Source organism: Salmo trutta, chromosome 24 (genome assembly GCF_901001165.1).
Source record: "Salmo trutta chromosome 24, fSalTru1.1, whole genome shotgun sequence".
In the NCBI taxonomy this organism is placed as follows: domain Eukaryota; kingdom Metazoa; phylum Chordata; class Actinopteri; order Salmoniformes; family Salmonidae; genus Salmo; species Salmo trutta.
The window spans coordinates 22,358,134-22,378,459 of record NC_042980.1 but is presented as its reverse complement, the minus strand read 5'-3'; the positions used below and the strand labels follow the sequence as shown (position 1 = coordinate 22,378,459).

Below are 20,326 nucleotides of genomic sequence, written 5' to 3'. Positions count from 1 at the left end.
CATGGATGGCACTCTGTAGATAAGACTCTGTCGTTCAGTGACATATGACAACAATCATGTTGACTATTAATTATGGTTTGTAAATATGAGGAATAAATGTGTCAGAAGAGGAGTGTTGACAAAAACTTACTTCAGGAATCAGGCAGAACTTCTTTATCAGCAGTAAGAGTTTATTCAAGCAATTGCAAGCGAGATCACTCTCAGGATAAACAGGAGAGGAACTCAAAAGTTACAGAGTCACACAGTCATTATACACTTATTTTACACAATGAGCTGCTTGCCTCTCCTAGCCTACATGTCTAAGAGAAGGAAGTGATTTGTTTTTTAAAGCCTATTCAGTATGAAGAAGAATTTGGCCTTGAGCTGGGCCTCTAGTGCCCAAAGCGATAAGGAGGCACCAGCAAATCACGCCTTTGTGCGGTGTGTGAAGAGGGTAGTGGACAGCAATGGAAATGACCAGTTGATACAGTGTGTATATATATACACACATACATACACACATACATACATGCATACACACACATATATATATAGTACTTTTCAACTCAAGCATTTACATAGCATTAGACTGTAACAGAACCATTTTGCCACAACAGAACATTTCAGTTGGTTTGCTTGGTTTTAGTAGGCTACGAGTACAGTATTTAGTACTACGATCACAACCACGGATAGCTTGGAACCATGCAGTGAACTGTATGTACATTGACTCTTGTGGACTTACCTTGTACACGTACCTTCGTACCGATATAGACTCTACAAATGTATTTAGTGGACTGAGAATATATTTGCTGTTGAATCTATGTACTGTTAAATCTATTTCCCTCCCTATATCCTTGACTCAACCTCAAAATCTCTGTCGAACCTCTTCCTCCTTTGACGTGAAGAGTAGGGAATATTATTTGCATACTGATCTGGGATGAAAGTGTGGAGAGGAGGCAGAGATCATCCAGCTCTCTACAGCATGTTATAGCCTGCTAGCATGTTATAGCCTGCTAGCTGTACTCTGCTCTGCTCCAATGTCCCCTCACTTCAATGGGCCAGCATCCCGTTCTGCTTTGTCCTCTTACAGAGTACCCTATTCAGGCTCCAACCGACCCCCCTCCCCTCCATTGCCTCCATCCCATACTCCCTCCACTCCACTCCTTCCCCTTCTCCCCTCTTCATTCACCCTGTCCCCTGTCCACTCACCAGTCCCGCCCTCTCCCCCTGCCCTACTGACGGATGTGACAGGACTCTCAATGGCTCTGCCTCATTGTCCATGAACACTGATCCCTACACAAGAGGGCGCAGATATGCTCCCCTCCCCCGTGCACCCCTCCAGCCCTCCTTTGCTGCCCACCTCCTCCCTGTGCTGTGCACTCCAGCCCTCTACTGGGCCCGCTCCTCCTCCCTGAGTGTGTGTGCTCGTGTGTTTGTCCGTAAAGTAGACAATCTTTGAAGTGCCACAGCTGTTCTGACCCAATATGTACACAGGAAAGAGAGAGAGAGGGAGTGAGAGAGCGATGCAGAGAGAGAGAAATGGAGAAAGAGATAGAGGGGACAGTAAACCATCTGAGAACACCATTCTGTCACCACTCATGTACATCTGTAGCAACTCCCAGCTCCCTCAGCACCCATGTGAAGGGGGCTAGGGGCAGTATCCTATCCAGTAAGAGTGGGTGAATGATGACTTCAATCTGTGAGTGTGGTGCACGATAGCTCCTCTCTGCCCCAGTGGTGCCTCCTACAGCCTCCTACAGGCCATTACTCTACATCAGAGGAGAGATGAGGCAGAAACAGGCCGGCTGGGCCGTCTCCTTGATTAGCTGCACCATCTTGGATCATCCCTCAGCACACACGCTGACACACACATACACTCGCAAAAGCACGCACTCTCACACACGCACTCTCACACACACACACACACACACACACACACACACACACACACACACACACACACACACACACACACACACACACACACACACACACACACATGCACGGTCCTGCTGTGAGACATTAGCAGATGACTTGTCCCTATCTGGCACTGTAGGCCACAGATTATCTTCCCATTCTGACAAAGACCACATCAATTATTCAATCTCTTTTGAAATTGCAGCAGGAAAATGTGATCATGAGTCTGGGTGAATGATATCAGGCGTGACTCATCAAACTCCGGGTCATGGAGCTGGGGCTGGAGCTGGGTGCTTCTGAGGACAATTGCAGGGTGTGAACATCTAATAAGGGAAGCTCAAGACACACACACACGTAATGCATCAGCCATATTTTCACCCTCCTCTATGGTCTTTATAATACCAGACTGCCCCTATCCACTGTCATAATTTACAGTTGTTTGTGAGGGGCATTGTTGATGAGGACACCAGAAAGTGAAGACTTTAACCCCAAAATACATCGTCTGACTATGGGCAAGACTTACACCAACGCAATTCATATTTGTGCCTGTGAAAGACCGGATACCTACCTACATGTACTTAGTACTTCAATCAATCACCTACCCAAACCTCCATGTACATATTACCTCAGTCAATAACCCCAACAACCTCGCACCCCAGTACACTGACTCTGTACTCCTTGTATATAGCCTGTATATAGCCAAGTTATTTCTATTTCATTGTGTTAATATATTGTTTTAATGTATTTGCTAATGTTCTTACTTTTTAACTGTATTGTTGGGAAAGGGCTCATAAGTAAGCGTTTCACGGTAAAGTCTACAGTTGTTGTATGTGACATTTATTTTATTTTGATTTGATACCTTTCAGAGTCTTTGCATCTTCATGTCAAGCTGTTTCAAACAACCAGATGTAATTTTGTTCTTCTCCGTCCTTCAACAAACTACTTCAAGAAGTTTACATAAGTAAGTCAATCTAAACAACAGAAAATAATTTATTTTCCTTCTCGAGCCTATAGAGTTTCCCACAAACCTCTGTTGATCAGGGAGTTTGAAGAGAAAACATCCTGTTGTTTGGGGAAGATATAGTTCAGAGGTCACCTCTACTCCCCTGACCTTGGTCCTCACAGCCCAAAACAATGCATCCTGGGACAGACTGGTCTGGGTCCAGCAAATTGAAAGTCCTCTCTAGCTTCTCTAAACAGGACCTTGTTAATGACTGGTCTGAAGACAGATCTGGGTCTCAGCAGTGCACAAGGTTACCCGTTTCTCAAGATGCTCTAAAACATTATCTGTAGAAATTGAAAAGTATCTTGTGGAAAATAAGGACAACAATAGAGAGAAATTGACCTGAATGGATTTCTTTCTCGCTTCTCCCAAACAAAACGTCTGCCTGATATTTGGGATAATGGTTATTGAAATTGGGGCATTTTGGAGAGAGAATGGGCACACTACCCTGTATTTTCGAAAGGAAAGAGATAATCACAAAAACACTCCCTGCAATACCTTCCTTACATTTACGGAGGAGGAAAACAATCATCAGAAATGGCAGCTGCTATGCCATGCTGAACGGAAGAATGCAGTTCAACATGAGAGCCACCGGGTCAGATTAAATGTGTGTCTTTTGGAGCTTAAAGAGACAGAAATACAAGTTGAACTAAACACTTTATTTACCGCTCCAAAGACTTCAACAGCCTCTCTCTCTCTCTCTCTCTCTCTCTCTCTCTCTCTCTCTCTCTCTCTCTCTCTCTCTCTCTCTCTCTCTCTCTCTCTCATCATCATCTGAGAGAATGGTTCAGGTGGGTGAACAACATCTCTGAGGTATGCACCTCAGACTAGATCATCTCAGTTGCCATCCACATGTGTAAATATAAATGTAGATACCTGACTCTCCAATTCAATATTTGTTATTACTTTTTATAATGCAAACAAATTCCCCTTGAGGAACATTCAAGAGATCAGATTAAACTGAACGAGAGAACACAAAACCACAGTTGTCTAAAACAAAAATGGTGAGGGAGATTAGAATAAAATAACTACCTTCCCCTCCATATTTGGAAAAATATCCCACTGGAATTTTCATTCCAGTCACGTGGGACAGAGTGACTCTTGACCCAAAAAGACACTCGGCGGACGATTGAGAGGACAAGCTGGCTGAAGAGTGAGGCTGAGAAAACAGTACGTCTTAGTTGGCCTGGAGTTTGACTTGGAAAACAATTGGACGTCCCCAAGGCTGTGCTATTAGCGGCATGGCAGGGCTAGGTTAAGGTACCCTGATGGGTTGAAGTAAGTTCTATCAGTTTCAAAGAAGTTTGGTTGGAGAGAGATATAGAGAGCGAGTAGAGAGATACAAAGATCGATAGTTAGTTCTAGAGAGAAAAAACAGAGAGAGAGAGAGCGAGAGAGAGGGGAGGGGAGGGGAGGGGAGAGAAAGAGGGGAGGGTAGGGGAGAGGGAGAGTTTAGTTCTAGAAAGAGAGAGAGATGTGGAATAAGTTATAGAGGTAAAGATGAATAAAGGGATGGTGATAGAGACAGATTGTGTGGTTGGTTCTGCTGGCTGTAGAGGGCTGTATCTCCTTTCAGACTGTATGCTCCTGCAGGCCCAGGCTGTTTACATTCCAACCCTGTGGAGCTCAACTATTACCTCTCACAAGGAAGCTCAGCTGGCCCAAACACAACTTCTCACCTCTCCTTTTCCCCTTCTCGCCCCATCTCCAACATCCAACCTTCATTCACAAACCCTTCATCCCTCCCATCTGCCTTCATTTTCAACCTACATTCACAAACTCCTAATCTCCTCACCTCTTCTCCTATCTCCCACCTAGACTCACAAACCCCTCTCTCCATCCATGTCAGTGGAATGAGGTTCCCATCCCTGACTTCTCCTACACCAGTAGGCTATAGGGTCAAGTCAAGCCAGAAGATATTGCATGCTCTGTAACTCCCACTTAGCACACTATACTGACATGTGGTTGTATGAAGACGACATTATACAGCCACTGTCATGCCCTATGTAACGTGAAGGCAATGGTGTAAAGTACTTAAGTAAAAATACTTTAAAGTACTACTTAAGTAGTTTTTTTGGGTATCTGTACTTTACTATTTATATTTTGACAACTTCACTACAATATAAGGAATTTTAAATTATATCATTTACTTTTGATACTTAAGTATAATTAAAACCAAATACTTTGACATTTACACAAGTAGTATTTTACTGGGTGACTTTCACTTTTCTATTAAGGTATCTATTAAGGTATCTTCACTTTTACTCAAGTAGGAGAATTGAGTACTTTTTCCACCACTGCATGAAGGAATGTGTGAGTGAGTGGGCTTTGAGCTACAAGCAGTGAGAAGACAAGGCAGAAAATGTGGTATTCTTGGTACAAATAAGCAAACTGACCAGACCATCACCTCAACGTGAAGCGAAGGAAGCACAGACCAGACTCTCCAGATCAAAAGACAAAAACTCTAAAAGACAAAAACTCTAAATACTGTACCTGCCTGTAGTACCTACACAGAGACATCTGGCCTATCTGAATGACATGCTCCAAAGGGAAACAAACACTAAACAAGGAACGCAGATGAAGGAAACAGTCTCTCTCTCTGTCGCTCTCTCTCCCTCCCGCTTTCTGCTGTTTTATTGTTCCTGTGAGCAGGCCCACTGGTGGAGCAGGCAGTCTACATCACAGAAACATACTTTCAGCAGGGGCCAAGAGGACAGAGCGTGTGGGTGGGACTCAATCAAAAAATCACATTCCCCTCACCACATTCACATCCCTCATTCACTCTCCCCTACAGAGAGGGGGTGAGAGAAACACAGAGAGAGGGGGGCGAGATGGAGAGAGAGAAACACAGAGAGAGGGGGGAGAGATGGAGAGAGAGAAACACAGAGAGAGGGGGGCGAGATGGAGAGAGAGAAACACAGAGAGAGGGGGGCGAGATGGAGAGAGAGAAACACAGAGAGAGGGGGGCGAGATGGAGAGAGAGAAACACAGAGAGAGGGGGGCGAGATGGAGAGAGAGAAACAGAAAGAGAGAAGCGGGGGGGTGAGATACTTTCCAGGAAGAAGAGCACTGACGATAGTTTCAATGTTCAGTGTCTTTGTTTTTTACCTGAGAAGGACATAGTGATCCCATCGGACGGTCCACCTCCTATGTGTGTGCGTGCATGTGTGTGTGTATGTGTTTGTTTAGATGACAAAGGAGATCATTCATTTATATACACCCTCCACAACACCTACCAGCTCAGACTCCTATACACACAGAGCTGAGAGCTCCAAGTGTGTGTGTGTGTGTGTGGGCGCATTCTATCGGTATCAGGGAAAATTCTTTCGATTTCTGCAGTTTGGCAGAAGTAGCTACTCCTCCATAAAGACAAGAGGTGGGCTATAAAATCCATTCAGATCTTTTGAAGGCATTCCATGGATGTGTCCTGTGCAGGTTCGGTGTCATGCTGGGTTAGGTGTGTGTTGGGCTGGCCAGAAAGCCAGATGGGGAATGCTTAGTTGGACAGTGGTGAAAGAAAGACTTCCCTCTCTTCTTCTTTATCTCCCTCTCGCTCTTTCCTCTCCCCCTACCTCTCCTCCCATCTCTCTCCCCTCCCTCTGTTCCTCTTTTTCACTTTCCCTCTCTCCCCTCCATGCTTGCCTGCCCACTAATGGCAATGACAGGTGTTCTCACAGGTGTCTGTTAAAATGGCCTGGGCATGCCCTCAAAGCCACGGAACCCCCCCCCCCCCCCACACACACACACCAGCACAGCACAGGGAAGAACTAGGTCTGTCCTCCCCCCTGTGTCCTACTGATCTCACCTGCCAGGTGCTTCGTGTTTGGCATGGAAAGGTGAGCTCTGTCACTGTCTCTCTCTCTCCATTATAAAATCAAATAAACTTTTATTGGTCGTATACACATATTTTGCAGATGTTATCGCAGGTTCAGCGAAATACTTATTTCTCTAGCTCCAAAAGTGCAGTAATACCTAACCATAGACAAAAATCGAGAAAAAAAAGGAAAACAAACAAATTAAGAAATATCAGAACGAATAATGTCAGAGTCCCGAATATAAAACAAAATATACATACACTATCGTTCAAAAGTTTGTGGTCACTTAGAAATGATCTTGTTTTTGAAAGAAAAGCCAAAAGCCTTTTTTTGTCCATTAAAATAACATCAAATTGATCAGAAATACAGTGTAGACATTGTTAACGTTGTAAATGACTATTGTAGCTGGAAACAGCTGACTTTTTTATGGAATATTGACATAGGCGTACAGAGGCCCATTATCAGCTACCATCACTCCTGTGTTCCAATGGCACGTTGTGTTAGCTAATCCAAGTTAATAATTTCAAAAGGCTGATTGATCATTAGAAAACCCTTTTGCAATTATGTTAGCACAGATGAAAACTGTTGTTCTGATTAAAGAAGCAATAAAACTGGCCTATAGACTAGTTGAGTATCTGGAGCATCAGCATTTGTGGGTTCGATAACAGGCTCAAAATGGCTAGAAACAAAGAACTCTCTTCTGAAACTTGTCAGTCTATTCTTGTTCTGAGAAATGAAGAGAAATTGCCAAGAAACTGAAGATCTCGTACAACGCTGTGTACTACTGTCACGCCATGATCTGTTTCACCTGTCCTTGTGCTTGTCTCCACCCCCTCCAGGTGTCGCTTATTATCCCCGGTGTATTTATCCCTGTGTTTCCTGTCTCTCTGTGCCAGTTCGTCTTGTTTGTCAAGTCAACCAGCGTTTTTCGTATCTCAGCTCCTGCTTTTCCCAGTCTCTCTTTTCTCATCCTCCTGGTTTTGACCCTTACCTGTCCTGACTCTGAGCCAGCCGGCCTGACCACTCTGCCTGCTCCTGACCTCGAGCCTGCCTATCGTCTTGTACCGTTTGGACTCTGAGAAACAGACGCCTCACAAGTCCTCAATTGGCAGCTTCATTAAATAGTACCCGCAAAACACCAGTCTCAACATCAACAGGGAAGAGGCGACTGCGGGATGCTGGTTCCTAGGCAGAGTTGCAAAGAAAAAGCCATACCTCAGACTGGCCAATAAAAAGAAAAGATTAAGATGGGCAAAAGAACACTGACACAGGAACTCTGCCTAGAAGGCCAGCATCCTGCTTCTTCACTGTTGACGTTGAGACTGGTGTTTTGCAGGTACTATTTAATGAAGCTGCCAGTTGAGGACTTGAGGTGTCTGTTTCTCAAACTAGACACTAATGTACTTGTCTTCTTGTTCAGTTGGTAGTGTATATATACAGTACCAGTGAAAAGTTTGGACACACCTACTCGTTCCTGAGTTTCTTTATTTTTACTATTTTCTACATTGTAGAATAATAGTGAAGACATCAAAACTATGAAATAACACATAATAACACTTTGCCTTGACAGCTTTGCACACTCTTGGCATTCTCCCAACCAGCTTCATGAGGTAGTCAACTGGAATGCATAACTTTTAACAGGTGTGCCTTGTTAAAAGTTAATTTGTGGAATTTCTTTCCTTAATGCGTTGGAGTCAATGAGCTGTGTTGTGACAAGGTAGGGTTGGTATACAGAAGATAGCCCTATTTGGTAAAAGACCAAGTTCCTATTATGACAAGAACAGCTCAAATAAGTAATGAGAAATGACAGTCCATCATTAATTTAAGACATGAAGGTCAGTCAATGCGGAAAATTTCAAGAACTTTGAAAGTTTCTTCAAATGCAGATGCAAAAAACATACAATTAAATTAAATTGTATTTGTCACATGCGTCGAATACAACAGATGTAGACCTTACAGTGAAATGCTTATTTACAAGCCCTTAACCAACAATGTAGATTGAGAAAATACCTAAAAAGAAAAAAAAGTAAGAGAAGAATAAATAATTAAAGAGCAACTGTACATTTTACATTTTAGTCATTTAGCAGACACTCTTATCCAGAGCGACTTACAGTAGTGAATGCATACATTTCATACATTTTTTTTTCTCCGTACTGGTCCCCCATGGGAATCGAACCCACAACCCTGGCGTTGCAAACACCATGCTCTACCAACTGAGCCACAATAGCAGGGCTATATACAAGGGGTACCGGTACAGAGTCAATGTGCGGGGGCACTGATGTCGAGGTAATATGTACATGTAGGTAGAGTTATTAAAGTGACTATACATAGATAATAACAGAGAGTAGCAGCAGCGTAGAAGGGGGGGGGGGCAATGCATAGTCTGGGTAGCCATTTGGTTAGATGTTTGGAAGTCTTATGTCTTGGGGGTAGAAGATGTTTGGAAGCCTCTTGGACCTGGACTTGGCGCTCCAGTACCGCTTGCCGTTTGGTAGCAGAGAGAACAGTCTATGACTAGGGTGGCTGGAGTCTTTGACAATTTTTAGGGCCTTCCTCTGACACTGACTGGTAATGAGGTTCTGGGTGATGTACTGGGCCATACCCTCTAACCTCTGTAGTGCCTTGCGGTCGGAGGCCGAGCAGTTGCCATACCAGGCAGTGATGCGACCTGTCAGGAAGCTCTCGATGGTGCAGCTGTAAAACCTCTTGAGGATCTCAGGACCCATGCCAAATGTTTTCAGTCTCCTGAGGGGGAATAGGTTTTGTCATGCCCTCTTCACGACTGTCTTGGTGTGCTTGGACCATGTTAGTTTGTTGTGATGTGGACGCCAAGGAACTTGAAGCTCTCAACCTGCTCCACTACAGCCCCGTCGATGAGAATTGGGACGTGCTCGGTCCTTCTTTTCCTATAGTTCACGGTCATCTCCTTTGTCTTGATCACGTTGAGGGAGAGATTGTTGTCCTTGCACCACACGGTCAGGTCTCTGACTTCCTCCATATAGACTGTCTCATTGTTGTCGGTGATCAGGCCTACCACTGTTGTGTCATCAGCAAACTTAATGATGGTGTTGGAGTCGTGCCTGGCAGGGCAGTCATGCGTGAACAGGGAGTACGGGAGGGGACTGAGCACGCACCCCTGAGGGGCCCCTGTGTTGAGGATCAGCGTGGCGGATGTGTTGTTACCTACCCTTACCACCTGAGGCGGCCCGTCAGGAAGTCCAGGATCCAGTTGCAGAGGTAGGTGTTTAGTCCCAGGGTCCTTAGCTTAGTGATGCGCTTTGAAGGCACTATGGTGTTGAACGCTGATCTGTAGTCAATGAATAGCATTCTCACATAGGTGTTCCTTTTGTCCAGATGTGAAAGGGCGGTGGAGTGCAATAGAGATTGCATCATCTGTGCATCTGTTGCTGCAGTATGCAAATTAAAATGGGTTGAGGGTTTCTGGGATAATGGTGTTGATGTGAGCCATGACCAGCCTTTCAAAGCATTTCATGGCTACAGACGTGAGTGCTACGGGTCGGTAGTCATTTAAGCAGGTTACCTTCGTGTTCTTGAGCACAGGGACTATGGTGGTCTGCTTCAAACATGTTGGTATCATAGATTCGGACAGGGAGAGGTTGAAAATGTCAGTGAAGACACTTGCCAGTGGGTCAGTGCATGCTCGGAGTACATGTCCTTGTAATCCGTCTGGCCCTGCAGCCTTGTGAATGTTTATCTGTTTAAAGGTCTTACTCATATCGGCTGCAGAGAGCGTGATCACACAATTCTTCAGAACAGCTGGCGCTCTCATGCATGTTTCAGTGTTATTTGCCTCGAATCGATCATAGAACTAGTTTAGCTCGTCTGGTAGGCTCGTGTCACTGAGCAGCTATCGGCTGTGCTTCCCTTTGTAGTCTGTAATGGTTTGCAAGTGCCTGCCACATCTGACGAGCTTCAGAGCCAATGTAGTACGATTCGATCTTAGTCCTGTATTGACGCTATGCCTGTTTGATGGTTTGTCGGAGGGCATAGCGGGATTTCTTATAAGCTTCCGGGTTAGAGTCCCGCTCCTTGAAAGCGGAGGCTCTAGCCTTTAGCTCAGTGTGGATGTTGCCGGTAATCAATGGCTTCTGGTTGGGGTATATACACGTACAGTCACTGTGGGGAAGACGTCATCGATGCACTTATTGATGAAGCCAATGACTGATGTGGTGGCCTCCTCAATGCCATCGGAGGAATCCCGGAACATATTCCAGTCTGTGCTAGCAAAACCATCCTGTAGTTTAGCATCTGCTTAATCTGACCACTTTTTTATTGATCTAGTCACTGGTGCTTCCTGCTTAAATTTTAGCTTGTAAGCAGGAATCAGGAGGATAGAACTATGGTCAGATTTGCCAAATGGAGGGCGATGGAGAGCTTTGTATGTGTCTCTGTGTGTGGATAAAAGGTGGCCCAGAGTTTTTTTTTCCTCTGGTGGCACATTTAACACTTGATAGAAATTTAGTAAGACAGATTTAAGTTTCCCTGCATTAAAGTCCCCGGCTACTAGGAGCACCGCCTCTGGGTGAGCGTTTTCTTGTTTGCTTATGGCGGAATACAGCTCATTCAATGCTGTCTTAGTGCCAGCCTCTGACTGTGGTGGTATGTAAACAGCTACTCTACCTCAGGTGAGCAACAGCTCGAGACTTCCTTAGATATCGTGCACCAGCTGTTATTTACAAAAATACATAGTCCGCCGCCCCTTGTCTTACCAGACGCTGCTGTTCTATCCTGCCACGTCTCCGTGAAGCATAAGGTATTACAGTTTTGAATGTCCCTTTGGTCTTCCACGTAGGTCGTCTATTTTATTCTCCAGAGATTGCACGTTTGCTCGCAGAATGGAAGGAAGTGGGGGTTTATTTGATCACCTACAAATTCTCAGAAGGCAGCCCACCCTCTGGCCCCTTTTTCTCCGCCTCCTCTTCACGCAAATTACGGGGATCTGGGCCTGTTCCCGAGAAAGCAGTATATCATTAGCGTCGGCCTCGTTAAAAGAAAAAAAGGATTCTGCCGATTCGTGGTGAGTAATCGCAGTCCTGATGTCCAGAAGTTATTTTCGGTCATAAGAGATTGTAGCAGCAACATTATGTACAAAATAAGTAAAAAGATAAGTTACGAACAATGCAAATAAACAAACAAAAAAACACAATCGGTTGGGGGGCATGTAAAATGTCTGCTTTCTTCTCCAGCACCATCTTATTGAATTGTACATATATAATGTGTGTATAGACAGTATGGACAGTATACGAATAGAAACGGTGTTAACAGCAGTATTTATATAGAATGAGCCTTGACTACAATATAAATATGAAGTGGGTAAAACAGTATGCTCAGTTGGTAGAGCATGGTGTTTGCAATGCCAGGGTTGTGGGTTCGATTCCCACGGGGGGCCAGCACAGAAAAAAATGTATAAAATTGTATGAAATGTATGCATTCACTACTGTAAGTCGCTCTGGATAAGAGCGTCTGCTAAATGACTAAAATGTAAATGTAAAGTGTAAATTAAAGTGACCAGTGTTCAATGACTCTGTATAGGGTAGCAGTCTCTAAGGTGCAGGGTAGAGTACTGGGAGGTAGCCTGCTAATAACAGTGACTAAGTTCAGGGCAGGGTACTGGGCCCTATTGTCCTCTAGGCAACACACAGGGTGACTCTAATAGCATGAGAGAGAGAGAGAGAGAGAGAGAGAGAGAGAGAGAGAGAGAGAGAGAGAGAGAGAGAGAGAGAGAGAGAGAGAGAGAGAGAGAGAGAGAGAGAGAGAGAGAGAGAGAGAGAGAGAGAGAGAGAGAGAGAGAGAGAGAGAGAGAGAGAAGTCTGCTTGGATAAAGACGGGACTTCCATCAAAATGTTTAACGAACAAAAATATAAACGCAACATGCAAAGAATTTCACTGAGTAACAGTTCATATAAGGAATTCAAGTCTAAATAAATTAAGCCCTAATCTACGGATTAAACATGACTGGGGAGCCAGGCCTAGCCAATCAGAATAAGTTTTTCCCCACAAAAGGGCTTTATTACAGACAGAAATACGGCTCAGCACCCTCCCTCAACCCCCTACAGACGATCCCACAGGTGAAGAAGCCGGATGTGGAGGTCCTGGGTTGGCGTGGTCTGCGGTTGTGAGGCCGGTTGGACGCACTGCCAAATTCTCTAAAACGACATTGGAAGCAGCTTATGGTAGAGAAATTAACATTAAATTAGTCAGCATGCCAATTGCACACTCCCTCAAAACTTGGAGACACAAGTTGCCTTTCATTGTCCCCAGCACAACGTGCACCTGTGTAATGATCATGCTGTTTAATCGGCATTTTGATATGCCACACCTGTCAGGTGGATGGATTATCTTGGTAAAAGAGAAATTCTCACTAACAGGGACATAAACAAATTTGTGCCCAAAATTATGAGAGAAATAAGCTTTTTGGGATTTTTATTTCAGCTCATGAAACATGGGACCAACACTTTACATGTTGCGTTTATATTTTTGTTCAGTATATGAATAGGTCTGTAACACAGAATACTGCTTTGTGGTTGTTACTTGCTCCAGTTACTTCTCAACCAATCAGTGACTCATTTCAAACTAGAGGACAGAAGGTAACGCAGACTGACTTTCACCCCATTTCAATACATGACCTCCATTTCAGGTCATTTCAGGCCAGCCAACACTGTGGTCCCCTAGAGTTGGATTGTATCGCTCTCTCCTGCTTTGCAGGGGTGGTTACTGGTTAACAGGCTAACAGGCAGGAGAGGAGGTGGAGGGGTAGTTTGAAGCAGCGTCCTTCCATCTCTTTCATCCGTTTAGGCATACTGGCAGGCTCAGATCCTCTCCTCCTATTAAGTGGGCAGCAGCAATGTTCTGTACTCGTCGATTTGGGCCCTGGCACGCCTAGCGACACCTCCAGCTAGAACAGAGCGAAGAGGGAGCCACTTTCTTTATCCCCCAGCTCAAGAAAAGCCAAGAAAGTATGTGTGTCTGTGTGCGTGCGTGCGTCTGTGTGCATGCCAGGAAAGAGGGATATAGATGTTGAAAGATGGCCGTTTGATTCAGGACTGCCAGAACCATTTTACAGAGTAGAGGAACTCAGTTGGTGAAACTCAGATTAAACAAAAGTAAACCCTACGAACCCCAGTCCTCTTCCACATTCAAAAACAAGACAACAAGAGCACCAAAACAAAGCCCACATTGACATTGACTTTGGCACACTGGTGGCAGCCGCTCACATATTATGTCACTATGCTGTGACTGTTCTGAAAGAGCACTTTGTCAGAGAATCCCAAGACTGGGTGGTGACACGCTTTCATACACACATCTCAGTGTAGTAGAATAGGCTGTAGTGCTATAGTGCTATAGTGCTGTAGAATCAGGCCAAACATACAGCCTTCACTCATCTCACTCAACCCCTTTCCTCTTCTAGTATTAGGCAGAACTGGGTTTAAATAGTATTCATCTTCTTTGAAATACTACTCATTCCGGGGTTTTTCTTTATTTGTACTATTTTCCACATTGTAGAATAATAGTGAAGACATCAAAACTATGAAATAACACATACGGAGTCATGGTGTGAAAAAAAGTGTTAAATCAAATTATATTTATATTTGAGATTCTTCAAAGTAGCTACCCATTGCCTTGATGACAGCTTTGCACACACTTGGCATTCTCTCAATCAGCTTCTTGAGGTAATCGCCTGGAATGCATTTCAATTAACAGGTGTGCCTTGATAAAAGTTAATTTGTGGAATTTCTTTCCTTTTTAATGCGTTTGAGTCAATCAGTTGTGTTGTTACAAGGTAGGGGTGGTACACAGAAGATAGCCTTATTTGGTAAAAGACCAAGTCCATATTATGGCAAGAACTGCTCAAATAAACAAAGAGAAATGACAGTCCATCATTACTTTAAGACATGAAGGTCAGTTAATGTGGAACATTACAAGAACTTTGAAAGTTTCTTCAAGTGCAGTTGCAAAAACCATCAAGCACTATGATGAAATTGGCTCTCATGAGGACCGCCACAGAAAAGGAAGACTCAGAGTTAACTCTGCTGCAGAGGACAAGTTCATTAGAGTTAACTGCACCTCAGATTGCAGCCCAAATAAATGCTTCACAGAGTTCAAGTAACAGACACATCTCAACATCAACTGTTCAGAGGAGACTGCGTGAATCAGGCCTTCATGGTCGAATTGCTGCAAATAAACCACTACTAAAGGACACCAATAAGAAGAAGAGACTTGATTGGGCCAAGAACCACGAGCAATGGATATTAGACCTTTGGTCTGATGAGTCCATATTCCAACCGCCGTGTCTTTGTGAGACGCAAAGTAGGTGAACGGGTGATCTCCGCATGTGTGGTTCCCACCGTGAAGCATGGAAGAGGAGGTGTGATGGTGTGGGATTGCTTTGCTGGTTACACTGTCTGTGATTTATTTAGAATTCAAGGCACACTTAACCAGCATGGCTACCACAGTATTCTGCAGCGATACGCCATCCCATCTGGTTTGCGCTTTTTTTCAACAGGACAATGACCCAACACACCTCCAGGCTGTGTCAGGGCTATTTGACCAAGAAGTAGAGTATTGGTGCTGCTTCAGATGACCTGGCCTCCACAATCACCCGACCTCAACCAAATTGAGATGGTTTGAGACGAGTTGGACCACAGGAAAAGCAGCGAACAAGTGCTCAGCATATGTGGGAACTCCTTCAAGACTGTTGGTAAAGCATTCCCCATGAAGCTGGTTGAGGGAATGCCAAGAGTATGCAAAGCTGTCATCAAGGCAAAAGGGTGGCTACAATGTAGAAAATAGTAAAAATAAAGAAAAACCCTTGAATGAGTAGGTGTGTCCAAACTTTTGACTGGTACTGTATTTGAACCCAAGGTGTTTAGTGTGTCTGATGTACACTATCAAGCTCTACAACTTTTAGACCGGTCCCATATCACCACATGAGCCTTCAGTACAGTAGGCCCACTGTAAACTCAATTGGTATAGCATGGCTCTTGCAGCGCCAGAGTTGTGGGTTCGATTCCCACGGGGGACCAGAACAAAAAAAGTATGAAAATGTATGCACTCACTACTGTAAGTCGCTCTGTCTGCTAAATGACTAAAATGTCAACGTAAAATGTAACAGTAGCTACCTCCATAAAGACATCACAATACCATGGAGACATGCCTCTCCTCTCCACCCACCTGAGACCGGACTGAAACACGCACACACACAGGCAGGCAAGGATACACGTCAACACAGACACGTATAGTACATGCACACACACACACACACACACACACACACACACACAAACACTCATGCACACAATTAATCACACTCTTTCTCCATCCCACCCCATTCGAGGAGCTGAAAACACTCCAGTCCCAAAACCACAGAATCAATAACAGCAAGCCAACGCTGTCTGACTGTTGCCAGGAAAGTTAAAGAGAGGAGCAGCAGACCAGAGGAGTAGAGAGAGGAGTACAGAAAGATAAAGAGGAGAAGAGAGGCAGGTCTGAGAGCCCAGCAAAAGAGGAACACTGGCTGTGGACGGTTGAGCGTGGGTTGTTATCCACCAGTGGACCACACACACACACACACACACACAGGGATAGGGGAGAGGAGAGGAAGAGGTGGGTTGGAAGCTCAGCTTACCTGGATGAGAGACACATTGTTGAGGCTCAATCTGAAGAGGAAGTTTCTGTGTAAAATCAATAGGGAGAGGAAATAAGTTAGTTTAAACAGTTATAAGCTTAATAAACACTTAGTTTACGTGGCAGTTGTGTGTTTTTTTTCCTTACAGTGAGTTCAACTCAGGGCACTGATATTATGTAGTCACATAAGAACTCTCTGAAACTTGAAGTCGTTTCAAATACTCCAGCTGCCAAACTCCACACCAGGCCCTATCCAACAAGTCTCAAAAGACTGTATTACAGTGGAGGCTCCTCAAAAAAATATTGAAACTATACTAAATATATTCACATCACCAAATAGTTTATAAAAACACCCTGTTTTGCAATGAATATCTACTGTAGCCTCAACAGCACTTTGTAGGGTATCACCATGGTGTAGCCGGAGGACAGCTAGCTTCTGTCCTCCTCTGGGTACATTGAATTCAATACAAAACCTAGGAAGCTCATGGTTCTCAACCCCTTCCATAGACTTACGCAGCAATTATTACAACTTCCGGAGGACGCCCATCAATCTATCAGAGCTCTTGCAGCATGAGCTGACATGTTGTCCACCCAATCAAAGGATCAGAGAATTCATCTAGTATTGAAAGCATAAGCTACAGCAAGCTAGCACCGCAGTGCATAAAATGTGGTGAGTAGTTGACTCAAAGAGAGAGAAAGACAATAGTTGAACAGTTGCATGATTGTAGCTGGTTTAGTAACGCATTAGTTCTAGTAGCTATGTTGACCATGACATTAGCTAATATGGTGACAATGATGTAGGCTGTATGTAGTGGTTAGCGGTTATGATATGATCAGGGGTTTATCCATTCAAACAGATTCTGTTGAAAACATTTCTTAAAATGGAACCAAACGGAACCAAAAGGGGATAAACATACCTGAATTTGTCCAATAGAAACTCTCTTTTGCAACTGTTGGACTAATGATTACATCCAGATCAGCTAGATGCCGGCAAGAATGTGCAAGGTGGTATTGAATGTGTCACTGTCACCTTGATTACTGTAATATTTCTCTCGACCTGTGCACCTATGTTGTAAACTTTCATTCATTGGCTAGGTTGTAGCAACCTCATGATGGGTATAGGGAAAATTAGAGTATCATGTAGTAGCCTAAACCTATCGATGTTACATTGAGCTGGGTGAATGGAATATGAATGACAGCCATGCTCATAAAAAAACAACACTGATACATGATTATCACTTTTAAATGATGAATCTCCAATTGTCAGCAGCAGTGCAGTATAGGGCCAGGCAGAGTGTTTTGCATAAGGGTACATTAACACATGAATAAGGGATCAATGAACAAATGAATAAGGGAGAAATTAAGGAATTAATAAGGGGTAAATGAACAAATTAATAAGGGATAAATTATGGAATGAATAAGGGGTAAATGAACAAATGAATAAGGGATAAATTAAGGAATGAATAAGGGATCAATGAACAAATTAATAAGGGATAAATTACGGAATGAATAAGGGGTAAATTAACAAATTAATAAGGGATAAATTACGGAATGAATAAGGGGTAAATTAACAAATGAATAAGGGATAAATTAAGGAATGAATAAGGGGTAAATTAAGGAATGCATTCTTACCTTGCCCCCACTATCAACTCATTCCTGGTCAGGTCAAGGGTCAGTTGAGAGTAGTCTCTCACATCCGGATGGGAGAATATAGTGATCCAAGGACTCAGGGCTGAAAGAGAGGAAGAAAGTAGGGAATGAGAGCGATTTAATAGGAATCACAAAATTATACATTACAGTAAGGAATCACCAAATGAAAAGGAATCACACAGGGCAGAGACTCAGGGGGAATGCTAATATGGTATGAATCACAACTAACTATAGGAGAATTCTTTATCTGGTTCAAAATCAACAAGGAGGTTATCTTAACAGATAAAAACATCTTCCTCTGTGCCACATACATTCCCCCCTCAGTCACCCTACTTCAATGAAAATAGTTTCTCCATTCTAGAGGGGGAGACTAGTCACTTTCAGGCCCAAGGCAACGTCCTGGTCTGTGGAGACCTCAATGCTAGAACAGCAGAAGAACTAGACACGTAACAGTCATGGGGATTAACACCTACCGAGAAGCAACAACCTTTCCCTTCCCACATACACCACCACCCCTCAGCCCACTAACACCTCTCTCAGACCACAGTGTATCTGAGAAGAGTGGAATCCAACCATGAAGCATCACGGCCCAGTAAATGACATGGTACTAAACAGGCCTATAGATGGAGTGCAAACAGTACAGAAATCTACCAAAAACCAATTAGTAGCCAAAAAATACAATCTCTCCTGGACATTCTCTTACAGCAATGAAGGTGTACATTTGGCTGTTTGGAACATAAACTTTATATTTGACAAATTAGCCTCCTTGGCTAATCTAAATAAATATAGGAGCAAACCAAAAAGAATAGATAATGAAAAATGGTTTGAGAATGATTGCAAAACATCTAAGGAAGTCATTGAAAAACATATCTAATCAAAAACACAGAACCAGGCAACAAAAATATATGCCTTCAATATGGGGAAACACTGAAGCAATACAAACACACCCTAAGAACAAAAAAGGAACAGCACTTACCCTCCACACTCTAATTGGCAAACAAGTAAACCAAAACAATGGCAAAATCTACTCATGTTTTGTAGACGTCAAGAAAGCATTTGATTCAATTTGGCACAAAGGTATTTTTTATAAACTATTATTAAATCAATGTAACCTAAAAACAAATGTGCGGTTAAAATTGGCAACAAGCAAACAGACTTCTTCTCTCAGCGATGTGGAGTGAAACAGGTTTGCACAATAAGTCCAACACTATTTAACATCTACATTAATGAATTGGCAAAAACACAAGAGGAATCTGCAGCACCTGGTCTCACCCTACATAACACTGAAATCAAGTGTCTGCTGTACGCAGATGACCTGGTGCTACTGTCTCCCAGTAAGGAGGAGTTACAGCAGCATCTAGATCATCTGTACAGGTTCTGTCAGACCTGGGCTCTAACAGTTAACCTAAAAACCCTGAATATAATGATATTCCAAAAAAGGTCAGGAAATCAGGATCACAAATATAAATTGTAATTGGACACAGTTCTATTAGAACACACCAGAAACGACACATATCTAGGACTAGATATCAGCAGCACAGGTAGCGTTCACATGGCTGTAATCGAGCTGAGAGACAAAGTTCTAGAACCAATTGCTATTTTTGGCAGCAAAGTATGGGGTCCCATCTCTAATAATGAATTTACCAAATGGGACAAACATTCAATGCAGAGTTTTGCAAGACTGTATTACAAGTGCAAAGAAAAACTCAAAATAACACGTAGAGCAGAATTGGGACAATCGAATAGAAAAAAATTGCCATCAAATTGTACCACCATCTAAAAACAAGCAGCCCCTGAAACATTTAATCACACAGCCCTACAATGTCAAGAGATGAAACAAGAGAAGAGCTCCCTCAGTCAGCTGGTTCTGAGGCTAAGTTCACTAACCCAAACCAAACCCAAACCAAACCCCCAAATTTGCTTCCTGTAGCACTAATTCCAATAAGTTTTGGGACACTGTAAAGTCCATGGAGAATAAGAGCACCTCCTCCCAGCTGCCCACTGCACTGAGGACATGGAAACACTGTCACCACCGATAAGTCTACGATAATCGATAATTTCAATAAGCATTTTTCTACAGCTGACCATGCTTTCCACCTGGCTACCCCTACCCCGGCCAACACCTCAGCACCCACTGCAGCATCTTGCCCCCCCCCCCCCCCCATCTCCTTCACCCAAATCCAAACAGCTGATGTTCTGAAAGAGCTGCAAAATCTGGATCCTTACAAATCAACTGGGCTAAACAATCTGGACCCTCTCTTTCTAAAATTATCACCCGAAATAGTTGCAACCCCTATTTCTAGCCTATTCAACCTCT

General features: G+C 43.5%; 1 protein-coding gene across 1 annotated transcript in view; it reads right to left on the bottom strand.

Moving 5' to 3' along the window:
- The window catches only part of LOC115161495 (semaphorin-5B), a gene marked incomplete at its 5' end in the record, with an annotated part of 126,549 nt that overhangs the window by 73,850 nt on the left and 32,373 nt on the right, over nt 1-20,326 (bottom strand). The window contains 2 exons of the mRNA XM_029712475.1: nt 16,361-16,406; nt 17,992-18,091. Coding sequence (XP_029568335.1) covers nt 16,361-16,406; nt 17,992-18,091 — 146 coding nt within the window. The remainder of the gene's footprint in view (nt 1-16,360; nt 16,407-17,991; nt 18,092-20,326) is intronic.